The sequence below is a fragment of the Leucopleurus acutus genome (assembly GCF_964270905.1).
Source record: "Leucopleurus acutus genome assembly, chromosome: 16".
NCBI lineage: Eukaryota > Metazoa > Chordata > Mammalia > Artiodactyla > Delphinidae > Leucopleurus > Leucopleurus acutus.
Genome location: NC_139158.1, coordinates 81527073 through 81545147, shown reverse-complemented (window position 1 = coordinate 81545147; position 18075 = coordinate 81527073). Strand labels below are relative to the sequence as shown.

General features: G+C 44.0%; 1 protein-coding gene across 1 annotated transcript; it reads left to right on the top strand.

Annotated features, from left to right (window-relative positions):
* Positions 1 to 176: 176 nt before the first annotated feature.
* AURKA (aurora kinase A) lies at positions 177 to 18029 on the top strand. The gene is made up of 9 exons (XM_082856211.1): positions 177 to 245; positions 3886 to 3929; positions 6640 to 6919; positions 8936 to 8990; positions 10047 to 10235; positions 11013 to 11151; positions 15132 to 15280; positions 17135 to 17309; positions 17436 to 18029. The coding sequence occupies exons 2-9, from the start codon at positions 3891 to 3893 to the stop codon at positions 17613 to 17615; spliced, it is 1206 nt and encodes a 401-aa protein (XP_082712337.1). The 5' UTR covers positions 177 to 245; positions 3886 to 3890; the 3' UTR covers positions 17616 to 18029.
* The last annotated feature ends 46 nt before the right edge of the window (positions 18030 to 18075 follow it).

The following is an 18075-nucleotide window of genomic DNA, read 5'->3' as shown; positions in this document are numbered from 1 at the left end:
GGCCTTTGCCTCCATCACTTCCGGGGCCTTGCGAAGCAAGTGCGCCTGCGCGCCGTCTCCGCCGGGCCGTGACTCAAGCCGTCGAGTTGGTTTTGAACCAATGAAAATGCAGCGCCTCTCTAGCCCCGACCAATCAGCTTTCGGGTTCGAGGGTTTAACTCCTATTTAAAATGAAGACTTTGACTCCTAACGGCCGAGCTCTCGGGAGGACTCGGAGCCTTCGGGTCGGAGGTGGGAGGCCGTAGGTACGTAGACCTGGGGCATCTCTGTGAGGCGGGCGGGAGGACCCTGGGTGGCCTTTGGGGGTGGGTGGGAGGGAAGAGGTCTTTGGGGCCGCTGGGCCGGCGAGGGGAGGGTCGGGGCGAGAAAGTCTCCCTTGGTCCCCCAGTTCCTCCCTGCGTTCCCCCCCCGTTCCTCCCTGCGTCCCCCCGTGCTTTTCCAGCGCCCTCCCATCAGCTCCTGGGTCCCCAGACGCCCTGTAACATGCCGCCTGGTGTTTATTAAACACCTGGAGTGCGTTGGGTTGTGTGGCGTGGGGCGGGGGGCTCTGGGGGGGTGCTTTCTGATGGGATTCTCGTGTTCAGTGAGCACCTGGGTAAGGAGGTACAGAAGGTTTTTGCTGTCTTGGAGTTTACGTTCTGGGGGGTGGGGAGACAGACGATGAAGTAGCAAGATAACTTCCACTAGGGAAGGGCGCTAGGAACCGGGGGCTACTTTGGGTAGACTAGCCGGAAAAGGCCCTTGTCCGGGCGGGACGGATGAGTGGGTGAATAAATAACTTCCTCAAAGAGGCCTTCCTGGGCCAGTACTTCTCAAACCGTAGACCTTGGACTACCCTTATCGGGATTACTTGAGCGTCCTTGTTAAAAATATGAACCCACCTAAGGGATCAGAAGCGCTTGGGTGTAGGACTCAGGTGTCTGTATTTTTATCAAGCTCTTGCAGGTGATTCTGATGTTTCGTTGAGAATTCGTGGTCTAGCCCAGCCACATACTGGTCATCTGGGGGTGTCTTTGAAATGCAGGATGTAGTTGTTAGGTCTGGGGTTGGGCCTGAAAGTCTCCATTTCTAGCGAATGTCCTCCTGATGTAGATGTAGCTATCACCCTTGACTTTCACTGTTTCCTGCTCATCCTTAACCTTCCTAGTTCTTTGAATTAAATGCTTCTCAGCAACATACTCATTTCCTCTCCACTCTCTTGCATCTGTGCAGACATTTGCAGGTTTAACGAAGGAAGGAAAAGTCTCAACCCACAGTGCAAATCTGTTTTGCTGTTTAGACTAGTAGGATCTCTGGTTTGAACTGCAGGGATCTTGTGCAGGTCGTCTGGACATGTGACTCCTGAACTCCGCTGCAGGCCAGAATCACCTGAGAAGCAGTCTTCTTGCGGCTTTCTCCAGAATTTCTGGATCAGAATCATGTTCCATTCTGTTATTGTTCTTCCTGAGAAGGAAAGTGCATTACATTGGAGTGAATGTCTGTAGCTTCTGTTGAAGACGGTTCAGTGTTCATTGGTTTGTGTGCTCTCATGAGTCTGCTGCTTGTAACTGTTAGGGAGAGTGAAGAAAGCATCAGAGCGTGTGTGAAATTCAAGGAGAATGTACTTCCTTTTCTTTTTTGTCTATTATGTCTAAATGGCTGTTTATAAGGACTCCAGGCTCTTTAGCCTGGTCCCGGCTTCGAGGTGGAGTTATTTGATTACTTATAAAGTGGATGTGAAAGCGTGGGGCTGAAGAGTGCTTTCTGATTGGATTCTAGAGTATAAGGAGCATCTGAGTAAGAGAAATAGAGAAAGGTTTCTGCTTTCTTGGAGTTTATGTTCTACTTACTTGATAGGTTGTTGTGCCTGACTCACAGGAAGTGATTCTAACACTTCCTAAGTGTTAGAAACTATTTTTTATTACTGATCTGCTTTGTTAATGGATTGATTCATTCCCAAAAGATGAGCGTACATACTGTGTGCCAGGCATGTTCTGGGGAGGTAACAGTGAACAAAATGGGACTAAGCTCTTCCTCCTGTGGAGCTTACTTTCTTTAGAGATACTGAGCAGATAGCTGGGTATCTGAGTCTGGGGACTCAGAAGGTAAACAAGTACAAATAATGTTATGTAAGGTGTTAATTAAAAGAGAGATGATCTGAAAGGGGCATCTCAGCATGAATGAAATGAAGGAACAGCCACACTTCTCTTTTAGGGAGGAGCCTCATACGTAGAGGGAACAGGAAGTGCAAAGGCCCTGTGGCAGGGGACTTCTCTGCCAGGGAAAGGGAGGAGCCCTGAATGGCTGGTGTGCAGTAGAGAAGAGGAGGAGATCTGGTCACAGAGGTGGTCAAGATCCACATTCTGTGAGACTTTATAGGCCTATATGTGCAAGTAAGATTTTGAATTTGAGTTGAGGAACCATGAGGGGCCTCTGAACCAAGGACCATATATCTGACTTGTTAATGGGATCACTGGGCACAGTGTTGCAAATGGACTTAATGGGAGAAGGGTGGGAGCAGAGTGACCATTGGGGAGCCTTTTGCAAATAATTGTGGGGAGAGAAAATTGTGGTTTGACGAGGTGGGAGTAGTAAAGGCTGTGAGCAGTGATTTTGAAGATAGAGCCTGTAAGATATGCTGATGGATCAGATAAGGGGTTTGAGGGAGAACCGTGTAAAAGATTGTGCTAAGACTTTAGACTTGAGCAACTGGCAGGATGGATTTGCCGTCTACTGAGATGGGGGCAGCCCAGTCCGCCATCCGAGAGAGCGGGTTGCCAGAGATGGAGTGGGGAAGGGAGCAGGACTTCAGTTGGGGACAGTTTAACATTGAGATGCTCTCAGATTACCAGCTGGTTAGAGTTCCGATGGAAATTAGGGGATCCTCAGCCTGTGGATGGTACTGAAAGCCAGGAGACGGGATGAGCTCACCGAAGGAGTGAGTGTAGTTGGGAAAGAAGTGTTTCTGGGCAACCCCCATGGCAAAGGGGAAAAGAAGTGTGCCGGAGAGAAGAGGTTTCATTTGGTGTGTTGGGTTGAGACGCCTGGCAGACCTTCCTGGGGGATCCTGAGCAGGTTGTTAGAGAGCTTGGCAGTCGCAGGAGAGGGGAGGGCAGGAGATGCAAATTCGAGTTCTCTTGTTAAAGATGTTCAGAGTCCTGGGGCCATAGGCAGGTGTAGATGGAGACCTGCAGAGTCCATTCCGGAGTCACCCCAGACACTGAGATTGGTGGTATGCGTGAGGCTGATCAGCAAAGGCGGTTGCGATGGGACAGCAGTAAGGTGAAGACAGATCTGCGAGCTAAGCGAAGAAAGGAGTGGAAAAAGAGTGCAGGATCCCCTGGAATGCAGGGAATGCACGTTAGAGGAAGGCCGAGAATTGACCTTTCGGTTTAGCAGCAGCAGGGGTCAGTCTGGAGCTGGACTGGCGGTGGGGATAAAAGCCCTGTGGGAGGGAGCTTGTGGCAGCGTGAGGGAACTGGTAGAGACTTGCAGAGCCTTGCTGTTGAAAGGGGAGGCCAGAGATGTGGTCATAGCTTGAGTCAGTTTTGGGGTAAAGAGGACCTTTTTTATTCTGAAGGCAGCAGGTGTGGAAGCTGGCTTGTACAGTGATGAAAGTGGTCCGTTAGAGAGATGATGGGGCAGGACAGGGCGGTTCAGGAGTGAAGTCTGAGTATCGGGGGAGGGGCGGGCTGCAGTGTGTGAGGTGGGGGGAAGGCCCCATGCCTGCACGTGGTATCAGGCGAGAAAACACTGCTCCCTTATAAGCCTCATTTGGATGACAAAACATGTAAAATTCTGTGTGATGTTGAGGCTTTTTCATCAGGATTTATAACCCTCATCCAGCATGACACTTGGAAGCAGGTGGATTTTTACAAATTAAAGGTGGTTCTTTTTTCTTTTCAGGCATCATGGACAAATGTAAAGAAAACAGCATCTCGGGGCCTAAGGTAAATCGAATAATCTGTAATCTCAAGTCACATTTATAAAACCCAAAGGGAGATTGGGTTTTATTTTATTATTTATTTATATTATTATTATTTTTTATTGGGGTATAGTTGTTTGAGATTGGGTTTAAAATCTAGAATACTTTTTACCTTTATTCTGGGTTGTAACTTTAGATCCCTCTACCACGTTCTTGGGTGGGAATTAGTCATTTTTCTACGCATTCAATAACACTTCGTTGCTTCTTTCACCGTAACTTTTATTTCCTCTGCTTTGTCTTACAGTTAGCTGTTTAAGTATCTGTATTGCTCCATTGCATGCAGGATAATGATGTACGTAGTAGGTGCTTAACACTTGCCCGTACTTCCTTGCTTTCCAGAAATTAATTTCTTTGCCGTAGTTGGTTCTGCTCACGCTTTAGAGGCATGTCGAGCAGCAGTTCAGTGGGCATTTCCTGGGCATTGCAGCCAGGTTCTGTGTCAGGTGCAGGGATCACAACAGTGAAAAGCATGTGGTCTTTGACTTTAAAGAACTTAGAGCCCTTCTGGGTAGGTGTGTGAGCCAGTACCATACTATATATACATATAACCTGAGTAATTCCTAGGAGGGGTGCTCAGTTCAGCTTGGGGTAGATTGGAATCCAGGAGGAGAGACCCCCTGGCCCTTACTTAGCATTTGATGAATATTTGTGGAGCAGTTAGGTGAATGGGTCTCTCACAGAAAGATCCTTTTAATATAAGTAATCCCCGGGTTTTTTTCCTTCTAGGAAATTAGAAGACTATAAATACTGCTTTTTTTTTTTTTTTGAGGGGAGGGGTTTGTTTTTAGAAGTCTTCATCTTTGAAAAATGGATACTTAGCCTTTTTTACCGGCTGAAAGTGTAAAAATGACCAACCAGAAAAAGGCTAAATTGGTTCACTGTATTTGATTCTCAATTCTGATGATAAAAATCATTTAAAAAAATTGCTCTAGGGACTTCCCTGGTGGCACAGTGGTTAAGAATCCGCCTGCCAATGCAGGGGACACGGGTTCAAGCCCTGGTCCGGGAAGATCCCGCATGCCGCAGAGCAACTGAGCCCGTGCGCCACAACTACTGAGCCTGTGCTCTAGAGCCCGTGCTCTGCAACAAGAGAAGCCACCGCAATAAGAAGTCCGTGCACCGCAACTAGAGAAAGGCCATGCGCAGCAATGAAGACCCAACGTAGCCAAAAATAAATAAATAAATTTACATAAAAAGAAAATTGCTTGATGTTTAAAATGTCTTTTGCTGCCTGAATCTCTGCTGTGTTGTGGATGCTGCTAATTTCAGAAGCAATCTCTTTTTCCTGTAAGTTGGAAACCCTCTCTTGGAAAGCACTTGTACCAGCAAGCTGGTGGTGGATTCTGAGGCTTCTCTTCTGGCACTGTTTGCTCATTTATGAGGAAATTTCCTCTATTGAAGCTAGAGGAAGTGCCCTCTGCCCTGTGTTTGATTAGCTCAGGGCCTTAGAATTTAAGTATTTTAAAAACTCGTGACATCTAACTTACAGGCATGTAAATAATATATTTTGGTAGTAACTTTTTTTTTTTTTGCGGTACGTGGGCCTCTCACTGTTGTGGCCTCTCCCGTTGCGGAGCACAGGCTCCGGACATGCAGGCTTAGCGTCCATGGCTCACGGGCCCAGCCGCTTCGCTGCATGTGGGGTCTTCCCGGACTGGGGCACGAACCCGTGTCCCCTGCATCGGCAGGCGGACTCTCAACCACTGCGCCCCCAGGGAAGCCCTGGTAGTAACTTTTTGAAGAGCCTATATTTATTTGTCTTTTGCCTCAGATGCATTTTGTCAGTATTGAACACTTGGAAATTGAAACACTACTAAATCAGTAATAATTAGCTTTTTGGACTATTAAAACTGTGGTCATTATTGTTAAAAAAAAAAAAAGTAATTAGCTTTTGTGGAAAATCTGGCAAGTACAGAAATTCTCCAAAACTTCTTTACTCAAAGATAATCACTGTTGAGGGCTCCCCTGGTGGCGCAGTGGTTGAGAATCCGCCTGCCAATGCAGGGGACACGGGTTCGAGCCCTGGTTTGGGAAGATTCCACATGCCGCGAGGCAACTAGGCCCATGCGCCACAACTACTGAGCCTGTGTGTCTGGAGCCTGTGCTCTGCAACAAGAGAGGCCCGCGCACCGCGGTGAAGAGTGGCTCCTGCTCGCCACAACTAGAGAAAGCCCTCGCACAGAAACGAAGACCCAACACAGCCAAGAATAAATAAATAATAATTTAAAAAAATCACTGTTGAATATTTTGTTGTATTTCTTTCAGTCTCTTTTCTAAACATAGGTATTGTCAAAGAAATGTCATTGGAATTGGGATTTTGGTATACAGTTTCCAAATTGCAGCTTCTTGCTAAATAATAATTCCCAAGTCATTGTGAATTCTTAGTGTTTAATGCCTCCTTTTTTCAATGAAAGTTTGTTCATGAACATTTGTTTATGGGGGCGTGCTTTTTAGGGATGGGTGTTGGGGAAGGGGAGGCGGTGTCATTCAGGTATTGCAGCCATATACTGACTGTATGCTCTGGAAGTGCTGATTAAAATCGCTTTCCCCTAACGTCTGTTATCAGTGAGTGACACTCATTTTCTTATATTGGAAAAAAAACTTTTGGAATATTCTCTTGATATTCAGCTTTCGTTCATGGAGACCATAAAGTTCCTTTTTCCTCCCCAATCTAGACTACAGTTCCACTTGGTGACGGCCCAAAACGTGTTCCGGTGACTCAGCAATTTCCTTCTCAGAATCCGGTGTCTGCGAACAGTGGCCAGGCTCAGCGGGTCTTGTGTCCTTCAAATTCCTCGCAGCGTGTTCCTTCACAAGTGCAAAAGCTTGTCTCCAGCCAAAAACCCGTACAGCCCCTGAAGCAGAAGCCGACGCAGGCAGCCACCGCCCCTCGTCCTGTCTCCAGGCCTCTGAGTAATACCCAAAAGAGCGAGCAGCCCCAGCTCCCAGCACCTGGTAATCAGCGCTCTGAGGCTCATTGGAGAGTCGTTCTTTTTAGTTGCTAAAAAAGCAAGTGTGTAGACGTGTGTTTATTGTTTGGAACCCTAGCTTTTACGTCATTTTCTACTGAGGATGGGGAGAAAATCTGGTGTCCGGGTGAAGTACCTGTGTCTCCTGTGGGCCAGGCTGGACTCCCACCCTCAAGGAAGAGTTGGCAGCCAGGGAGGACACAGCACCAGTGCCGTGTTCTTTGATTGCATAGTAGGGGCGGAGGGGAGGGATGGGGTTCTTGTAGCAGGTACTCTTGGAGCTGAACAACTTCAGGGTTCTGGGGTGTGGAGGGAAGTGCCCGGCGTGGGGAGTGGGTGGACTGAGGTGGGCCAGGTCAGGTCGAGGTGGGCACTGCTGGCCGCGGTGAGTGGGGCTTTATCCCGTGTGCACTGGGAAGCTGCTGAAAGGTTTTTGAGCGGAGGACGGGCTGACTTGCCTTTATAGAAAGCTCATCTGAATGTGGGGCATGAATTGGAGAGTAGCATTGCTGGACCCAGGGGTACCAGATAGGAGGGAAGCCATTGTGGTTTGGGGCCGATATGGCAGCGGCCTGACCTAGGCAGAGCAGGGTCGGTGCTAATAGTTAGCATTTACCAGGTGTGAGCGCTCACACAGCAGGCTTCCTTCATCCGCGTTGTGTCATTCTGTCCTCGTAACCACTCTACAAAGGCAGCCATGGTTTTTAACTTGGTTTTGTGGGGGAGGAAGCTAAGACTTTGAAGTGTTAACTTATTTGAAGACAGCCAGGATGGAGTGGTGCAGACAAATCCGAGAGCTCACTTAGGATGCAGACTTGACTGAACTGGGCAATAAACTGGACATGGGGATGGTGGTTATACTGGTGGCCTTAACTGAGATTGTGAACCAGGGAGGGGAAGAGTCCAGTTGAGGCCTGAATTCAAATACCTGACCAGAGCAAAATGTGCTGCTGTTAAGAGTTTGAAGTGCTGGAAATAGACAAGTGGAAATGTCCCATGTAATTTCCCCTTGGCCACCAAGACAGTGGAAGGAGGGTGGTGGTTGGCTTATGTTTTGTTGCACGTTGTCTGTAGCAAATGGACAGCTGGCTGGCCCACCTCCTGGGGAAAAGGTGATGAGGTGGGAGCTTGTAATGGATGGGAAGATTGGTAATTCTGCTTTAGAAGCTCTTCATTTAGAAACTGAGGCTTCAGGGGGCTTCCCCGGTGGCACAGTCGTTGAGAGTCCTCCTGCCGATGCAGGGGACACGGGTTCGTGCCCCGGTCCAGGAAGATCCCACATGCAGTGGAGTGGCTGGGCCTGTGAGCCATGGCCGCTGAGCCTGCGCGTCCGGAGCCTGTGCTCCGTAATGGGAGAGGCTACAACAGTGAGAGGCCCGCGTGCCGCAAAAAAAAAAAAAAAAAAAAGAAACTGAGGCTTCAAGGAGATTATCTAAGGGCCTAGCTATATGTATCTGCTTGTCTTTACTCTCGAAGTTCTATAAAGACTTCAAATGGCAGGAGTGAGGTTACAGTGTAGTAAGTAGTCTTTTGAAAAAATATTTTATTTATTATTTATTTATTTTGGCTGCGTTGGGTCTTAGTTTTGGCATGCGGGATCTTCGTTGAGGCATGCGTGATCTCTTCGTTGCAGCACGCTGTTTTTCTCTTCTCTAGTAGTGGTGAACGGGCTCCAGGTCGCATGGGCTCTGTAGTTGAGGCGCACGAGCTCAGTAGTTGTGGCGCATGGGCTTAGTTGCCCCTCGGCATGTGGGATCTTAGTTCCCCAACCAGGGATAGAACTTGCAACCCCTGCACTGTAAGGCGAATTCTTTACCACTGGACCACCAGGGAAGTCCCTTTTTTTAAAAAAAAATAAAATAAAACTAGAAATAGTTCAGATCTATCATTCTGGACATACACTAATATTTTGGACATACACTAATATTCATCTCTAATCAAAGATTTCTAACTTATTCTGCATAGTTATTCTAAAAACAGGTTTTTAACTTACTCTATCTAGGAAATAATCCTGAAAAGGAAGCGGCATCAAAACAGAAAAATGAAGAATCAAAAAGGTAAAGTTTTATCTTGTTTACAGAGTTCTGTGCTATCATTCTACTAGAATACACCATTTAATTGCAAATTTAGTTATGGGAACACTTTTAAAATAGGTCTTTATACTGTATTTTCACTTAGAAAATATAGATGTTTCAGGTTTCCAATCTTTAAAGAAAGGGAGAAGGAATTTTAATGATGGATGTTTATTAGGGACTCGTTTTTCTTATTGCTTTCCAAATTTAGAAATGACTTGTATGAATCTGCTACAGAAATGTGTGAAGTGAAAGTTCCTCTCCACCTTCAGAAGTAACTACTACATATGGTTTATGTATGCTTCTATACTTTGTTCTATTCTAGTAAAGAGGTGGAAGTTAAAAAAACAACAACAAAATGTCCTATTGCAGAGCTATGGACTAATACATGACTGTCTGGGTATTTTGAAAGTATTGACAGAATTATTATACTTGTTCCTCATAATAAAGCTTGGCTGTATTTTCCCCTGCTCTCAGTCTCTGAACTGTCTAGATTCTAGAATGTGATAGGAGCCAGGAATGAATCCATAGCCTTTTTTGCTCTAGCACCTACCGGAGGCTTTCTGAGAATCTACATCCAATGGTTCTCGCCCCACTGCCCTGCGGGCTCCATCCCACTCGCTTAACCAGAGTGGTGGAGGCTGTGCTTGGTTTGAAAGAGGCTCGCAGGTGGTTCTGCAGCATTTTTCCCTCTCCAGTTACTCATCTAATCCTTCTTACGGTCCTAAGTGTTGTTGTTAATAGGTCTGTGCTCCAGAGCATAGTACTGCCATGGGACACTTCCCAGTGAGTGCTTCAGTTCTAACAGTCCAGGTTGTTCCTTGTCACAGAGTCACTCAGCTGATGGCGGGTGGGGGCATGGGGGGCTTAATGTCTGTGGTGACTCATTAATTGTGGTTATTGGTTTGGTTCTTGCAGCGGGTACATACTCAATATAACTTTGAATATAAAATTTATAGGATGTCTACTACTCACTAATATACATTGTTAGAAAAGATGTGTTTTCTTCACATTTTAAAATGTTCAATTCTTTCCTAGAAGGCAGTGGGCTTTGGAAGATTTTGAAATTGGTCGCCCGCTGGGTAAAGGAAAGTTTGGTAATGTTTATTTGGCGAGAGAAAAACAAAGCAAGTTTATCCTGGCTCTTAAGGTATTATTTAAAGCTCAGTTGGAGAAAGCAGGAGTTGAGCATCAGCTGAGGAGGGAAGTAGAAATACAGTCCCACCTTAGGTAAGTTTTCAGATGTCCAGGAAGAGTGGCGTACAGAACTTTACGAGTTAAATGATTGTAAACTTCTTTGTAGAAGGCTGGCTCCGTAGTACTGCAGAGTGACTAAATTCACTAGACTTAAGTGCCGTGGTCCTGAAAAATTGCTTGAAGGTTTGTTTTGTTGATGGAGTAATTTACTGGAGGTGTTCTTGTTTTGTTTTGTTTCGGTGGATAATTAAAGGGAATGATACCTTTTATTTTGAGTTCAGGTTGCAAACTGGCAGCCTACAGGTTGACTTTGGCCAGTGGATCTTTTTCTTTTTGCTTTCGGTGAATTAAAAAAACAAAACAAAACAAAAAAACTGATAGCCTGTGCTCAGCTGTCCAACGTTGTCAGCAGCACATCCCATGCCATTCGTGAACGCTGCCTGTGTTGTCTATCTCATGGTGTTTGGGTTTCAACTACTGTGGGAATGCCATGTCTTTTTTTTTTTCCAATTTGCAGAGACTTAATATTTATCTGAATTCTTTCCCCACCTAAGAATATAGATGGCCTAAAGGAAGACAATAGTCTTAACTAAACCCAAGGTCTATTAATACCTTGAAATGCATGTAAATTGATAGCAGTGTACATCTTCTTCTTACAGTGGGTCTGTAGTTTCAGATTCTCAGGGGGGGTTGAAGTGGGATCTGTGGCCAGCAGCAGTTTTCACCACTGGTTTCACATGAGGATTTGTTTGATACTCAGTACGTATCAGCTCCAAAACCAGGTGTTAGAGTGTTCGTCCTTCGTTGCAGGCATCCAAACATTCTCAGGCTGTATGGTTATTTCCATGATGCTACCAGAGTCTACCTAATTCTGGAATATGCACCCCTCGGAGCTGTCTATAGAGAACTTCAGAAACTGTCAAAGTTTGATGAGCAGAGAACTGCTACTGTAAGTCTTCATTTGTTCAGACTAATTCTGTCTCCTCTATACCTGTCCTACCTGGCAGTGGACCTTTCATTATATAAGAGGGGGTTTTGTCTCATGGGAAGATAGCTTAACCAGACCAAATATTTGAAATGGAGAAATCAAAATAGCTTAGGTGTACCTTTTATATACAGATAAAGTCAGGTACCAAATGGAATATTGTGGTTGGTTTCCACAGCTGTTTCTGTGGAAATGTATAGTTGCTCTCTTTAAAAAAAAAAAAAAGAAAAATTTGTTTTAGATTAGTTTTAGACTTATAGAATAACTGAAGATAGTACGGACTTACTTTCTCCTATTAATACACACCTAATTTTCCTATTTATATTTTATCAGTGTGGTACAGTTGTCATAACTAATGAACCAATATTGGTACATAACTATTGACTGAAATCCATACTTCATTCAGATTTCTTTAGTTTCTCATGATTAGATGAGGGTCATGGGGTTTTGAGAGGAAGATCAGAGGTAAAATGCATTCTCGTATCAAGGATACATACTATTAACCTGACTCATCCCTGAGTGTCGGCCTTGACCACCTGGCTGAGGTAGTGTTTGTCAGGTTTCTCCACGGTAAAGTTACTCTTTTTCTCCCTTTGCATGCTCTGTCCTTTCAGAGGAACAGCCCGTGGGGGGTTATGTTTCATCTCCTATAGGGCAGGGTATCGACATAAGTTATTTGGAATTCTGTACCAGATATTTCTCTATTCTCCATTATTTATTTACTCACTCATTTTTATTTATTTATTTTTGACATTTGGAAGTAATGTTTACTTCTTATATAAATTTAGTAATAAATTTTGTAATCCTGAAGGAAAAAATAATAGAGAAATTGGGCAGAAGGTAATGTTTGAAGTGATAATGGCTGGGAATTTTCCAAATTTGATAAATGATATAAATCCTTTGATTCACCAGACAAAATTAATCCATAGACATAAAAGACATATAACAACAACAAATACCCACACCAAAGGCAAAATGATGATAAAATAGTCAGAAAATGGAGTCAATCATTTATTAACATGGGCTCATGGATTATTGTCTACTTTGAGTATAATCTAATACCACTTTGCTCTCATTGTTCCAGCTTTGGCCACTGGGAGCTCTCTCGTGGTTCCTGTGTCCTTTGGATATGTCCCTATTGTTGTGTGTGTGCGTGCACGGAAAAGCACTTTCTTGTTTTCTGGTGCTATAAGATGATGTTCCAGCTTCATCTTGTACATTTCCTATCCCAGTCTTAGAATTCGTTATTTCTCCACGGAGCTTTGGTTCCTTTTATTGGAAAGTGTTATTAGAAACCAAGATCTGGGCGCTGGATATGATCATTGCTACTGAGTGTTATTACTTCTAGGCTTTCAGCTGACAGAGAGCAAGGAAATATGTGTATAGTAATCCATGTAAATGCATGTATCTAAAAGTATTTCTATATTTATCCATCCGTATCTATATTAAGCAAAACATGAGTCCATCATCACATGGATCATTTTACCCTCCTCCTTTGCTTATCTGTAACCTCCACCCCAACATTGAGAAACTTGGGTTCCACCCTCCGCCATCCATTTATCTGTTCAATTCCAGTGTTCATGTGTAGTAGTAGCATTGTTAACCAGTTACCCTGTGGGAAACAACTGTATGCATTTGAGATTCATCTGTATCTTTTTAGGGTTTGATAGCTCATTTCTTTTCATTGGTGAATACTATTCCATTATTCTCTGTTCACCTACTGAAGGGCATCTTGGTTTCTTCTAGTTTTCGGTGATTACGAGTAAAGCTGCTATAAACAATTGCATGCAGGTTTTTGTGGGACATAGGTTTTCAAACTGGCTGGGTGAATACTTAGGGGTGCGATTGCTGGCTTGTATGGTAAGACTACATTTAGCTTTTAAGAAACTGTTAAACTGCCTTCCAAAATGGATATACCCTCTTGGCCTTCCCACCCACGAATGAGAGTTCCTGTTGCTCCTCACCAGCAGCTGGTGGTGTTGAGCCTTTTGGATTTCAGTCTTCCAGTAGGTGTACAGTGGTGCCTCAGTTTTAATTTGCAGTTCTCTAATGACGTACAATGTTGAGCATCTTTTCATGTGTTTAGTTGTCATCTGTATATCATCTTTGAGGTGTTTCTTCAGATCTTTTGCCCATTAAAAATTTTTGTTGTTGTCTTACTGAGTTTGAAGGGTTCGTGTGTATTTGTGGTACGTGTCCTTTATCACGTTTTATCCCCATCTGTGGCTCATGTTTTCATTCTCTTAACTGTGTTTTTCAGGGGCAGATGTTTTTAATCTTAATAAAGTTCAACATTATCAGGTTTTTGTCCCCCCCCCCCCCCGCACCGAATTCTACTCTCCTTTATTGTGTGAAAATTGTTTGAAGAAGCTGAGTCTTAATTTGGGCTGTTTTTTGTTGAATTAGCCGATGATGGGCCTGTTGAATGGTGGTTACTTCGTTCTGTTTCTTGGTGGAGGTCTCTGGGTAGTATGTACACTCATTTTCTTTTTGGCATTGATGTAAATGGCATTAAGTTCAGGTGGTTTTACTTTTATCTTCTGATGAAATCACAGCACTGTTGGTGAATGACCCTCTGGTCCTGTCTGTGCAACGAGGACGTACTATTTTAAACTTAAATATTTGCCCTTTGGATAAGTAGAAATCTATTTTATTTGCTTTTTAAATATTAGTTAACCAAACTAATTTCTTATTTAATTGGCAATTAATATTTGTAGTACTCAGTTTTCCTCAGTCCAGATGGAGTTTACTTTGGTGTAAACAGCTATTTGAAAGAAAAGATTGGTTCTTTCTAGATTCCTTAGTAGTTTGGAGATATATACACGCACCTGTTTTTCTTTTCTAATAAAAATAAGACTAATTCTAGAGAAGTGTTAGGGACCTTTACGTGTACCCACAATCTAATGTGGGAGGTGTGGAGGGAGTTGGGTGCCAGAGAGCTCTGGTTCTTGCCGAGGTTTGAGCAGGGACAGCCTGTTGCCCTCCGGAATAGTAATGTGTGCTCCTAGGGCATCATCAACCCAACTTTGGTGCAGGAGACGAGCTTTCTTTGCCTTCACTTTCAGTTTATTATGGTCTAAATTTTGGTCTTTGGCTTTGGCTGAAAATAATGAAAAATGTCCTTTCTGACGATAACATCTGGTTTCTACCCATTTGTTTAGTACACCTTTTTTTGTATAAAATAATGTTCAGTCCTGTCTAGAATTACTTTCGGGAAACAAACACTTCTCTAACTTAAGTCAGAGCTAAATATATTCTTTCAGTATACTATAAAACCATTCTTATTTATATGTTAAAGCAAATTCTGGACCTGCTTGCTAGATCTTTTAGTTGAAATGCAAACAAAACGAACGAAAGGACTGACTTGCTTGTGTACTTTGAAGCTGACTAATGAATTACTATGTAGTGTGTCCCCAAATTTAGCTCGCTACTTAACATGCCAGGACAACTGCTCTTAGTTTATTGTTCAGGATTTTTTCCTCCGGTGCTCTTAGAGTAAAGTTTTAGCTTCAGACAAATCCGTTTGTTGTAAATTGGCCTTGGTTTAAAAATGGGAATGGTCTGTACTTAAGTGTTTTTGTTTTAAATGTTAAAAACCGTTTACACGTCTGACTCCCTAATTTATACCAGTTTTTCAATATTGTCTTAATTCATTGCTGCTGGGCCATATATTGCCACGTAGTGCTGTCTCGGTGTTTTCCTGTCTTTCAATATCACATCTGCTGTGTTAGCAAATAACATAGCACAGAATCACTTGTACTTAATGCTGCACACTAAATTGGTTTGTTTTCTTGTAGAGCCATCCATTTTCTCTAGTTTTGGCTTTAAAAATCTACGAAACATGTTAAAATCTATGTTGGGTTTCCTTTCAGAAGAGATGTCTAAAATTGTGTTATATAAATCTAAAACACAGACTTTCAATACTTTTTTTTTTTTTTGAATAGTATATCACAGAATTGGCAAATGCCCTGTCTTACTGTCATTCAAAGAGAGTTATTCATAGAGACATTAAGCCAGAGAACCTGCTCCTTGGATCATCTGGAGAGCTTAAGATTGCAGATTTTGGGTGGTCAGTACATGCCCCATCCTCCAGGTATGTAACTTCAGACGTGGAACTTGTTTGCTCGGTTTAGCAAAAGCCCAGGGGCCAATATGAGCTAAATAGTGAAATATGTAAAGTATAGATGTGTGCTGAGTTGGGGCAGGTAACTGACGCACATACTTTGGTGTAATTTAGGCCTGATAGTAAACCAGTGTCTTCAAGAACATTTTTATTCCGCAGCCATTTTGGGCTGTTTATCCTGTCCTAAGCCTGGGGTTAAAAGATGCGTAATGTCCTTAGAGACTAATGAAGGGGACAAATAAGTAAAAGACATGACAGGTGTATGACAGGTGAAGTGCAGCATGTGCACAGGGGCAGGAACACCCGACTGACTGGTGTGAGGGAGACTCCACTGCTTCCCGGACCAGGAGACAGAAGTTTCTGAGGGCATCGCTTGCAAAGATCTAGAACCAAGAGCACAGTTCTTCAGGGAACTTAAAGGAACCAAACTGGTTTGGATGGAGCTTTCAGGGTGGGGGGGCAAAGATTCTTTCGTCCTCTGTTTGTCAACAGAACAGTCCTTTCCTGTCTCCTCTTAAAGTGGAGAGATCAACGTAATGAAACAATTTAAGTGAACTTTGCCAACAGAGCTAAAACATTTTCTCCTTTTTAAAATTTAAGTGGAGTTTAAGTGAGCTTTTGGAACCACATGTGAAGTAGGGCATTTAAAAGCATACATCCACCAATAAGAGTCTGTCAACTTTGGGGTAGGTCTTTAAAAAGTTTTAGCCAGATTACCTTAAAGCCAGTTGAAAAAAAATTGTGTAGTCTAAAATAGATGCCATTGGGTGTGGGGAGCTTTGTTTTTGTCACAGACCACTCCTAATTGTTTCCTGCAAGGCACTGAATCTGCTGCTGCAGTCTCTGTTTAAAAAAAAAAAAACAGTCTCGTGGTCTGCCACGGGTGGGAGCTGTTGGCACCTGGCTTCATGGCATCACAGGGCTAAACTGTACCTTAACCCTCCCAGTGGTGTCATCGTGACAGGAAAGGTAGCGGATCCTTTTCTGAAGAGGACACTGTGTAAATTTTGGTCACTTCTCCTCGCCTCCCGTACCTTGGTAACTGTAAGAGCTCCTTCGATATTGTGCTGTCATTTGAGAACCCCCCGATTCGGGCCGTCTCCTGAATCTCGGTGGTGATGAGAGGCTAGGTGTCTGGAGAGGTAGCTCCTTAATCCTGGGTCACCATGCAGTCGAGCGAGCATTTGTGCGCTCACTGGGCACCAGGGAAAGAATAACTGATGTAAACCAGCAAAACCTGCAAGGTCTTTGCTCCTGTTTTGATGTTTGTTTCCAACCTCTATTATAAAAACAACATACAGACGTGCTGCATTGGTCACCTGTCGATCCAGTGCCTACACTCAAACAGTTGTTAACATTTTGCCATGTTGGGTGTGTCGTCTACGTATAAGTTGCGGACAGTGTGCTTTGTCCTTTGAGTGCTTCAGTGTGCATCTCCTAAAAATAAGGACATTGTCCTGTATAATCACAACCATTATCACGCCTAAGAAAATTAACAGCCTTATTAATATCTGCTATTTAGTCCATGTTCAAATTTCCCTAGTTGTCCACAAAATTTTATAGTGGTGATACTTTAAATCCTATATTTTATATCATTTAAGGAAGTTCTGGAGTTGGACAGATTTGGAGTGCAGCTTGATTGCTAGCTGTGAGATCTTGTACATCTCCCTGTCTAAAAGTGGGGATTTATAACAGTACCTGCTTCGTAGCACAGGATCTAGCCTAGGAAAAGCGCTCAACGTTAGTGTAATGGTTGGTGATTTTGAGCAGCTGTTGTGCATCAGAAACAGAAGCACGTCAACCTGAACCTGCCTGCGTTTTTAGGAGAACCACCCTCTGCGGTACCCTGGACTACTTGCCGCCTGAAATGATTGAAGGCCGGATGCATGACGAGAAGGTGGATCTCTGGAGCCTTGGGGTGCTTTGCTATGAATTTCTAGTTGGGAAGCCTCCTTTTGAGGCAAACACATACCAAGAGACCTACAAAAGAATATCACGGGTAAGACATCACTAGAAAGGACCCATCATTCCTTATCAGCCTTGACTTTAGGCTACGATCTGAATATTTATCCTGTTCTCTCTTAGCCACGTTTGTGACCCTGTCACTTATTGTACACTTACCCAGGTGGAATTCACATTCCCTGACTTTGTGCCAGAGGGAGCCAGGGACCTCATTTCCAGACTGCTGAAGCATAATCCCAGCCAGCGGCCCACCCTCAAAGAAGTACTTGAACACCCCTGGATCACGGCAAATTCAAAACCATCGAGTAGTCAAAAAAAAGAATCAGCTAGCAAACAATCTTAAGAATCTTTGGGGGCAGAAATCCTCGAGACGGGGCCGCTGATAATCTGCCTGCAACAGGCTGCTGGCGTATCTCCCTGCTGCCTGCCCACCCTCAAGATGCTACAGGAAATACTGTTTATGAGCAGGCAGTGCTCGGCCTCCCAGTTCAGAGCTCCACCTCTGCAGACACAACACTCTGCAGTGGGAGCAGCCGTGGTTATATAATCAATCTGGAGGCAAGGTTCAAGTGCAGCCACCCCGCAGCCTGTTTTGAGTAAGGTGTCCTTGTGGAAGATGGACTCGCAGCCTGTCTGTGGGGAAGGGCGGCTGTTTGGTCCTGACTCGACCCGTTGAAAATCTGTGCAATAACTTTCCAAGTCCCTGTGTGCGTGTAACTTATCGGGTGGCCCAGTCTGGTAAAGCTGTCGGAATGAACATGTGATTCTTTTAAATGTTAAAATAAAGACTTGTATAGACTTGT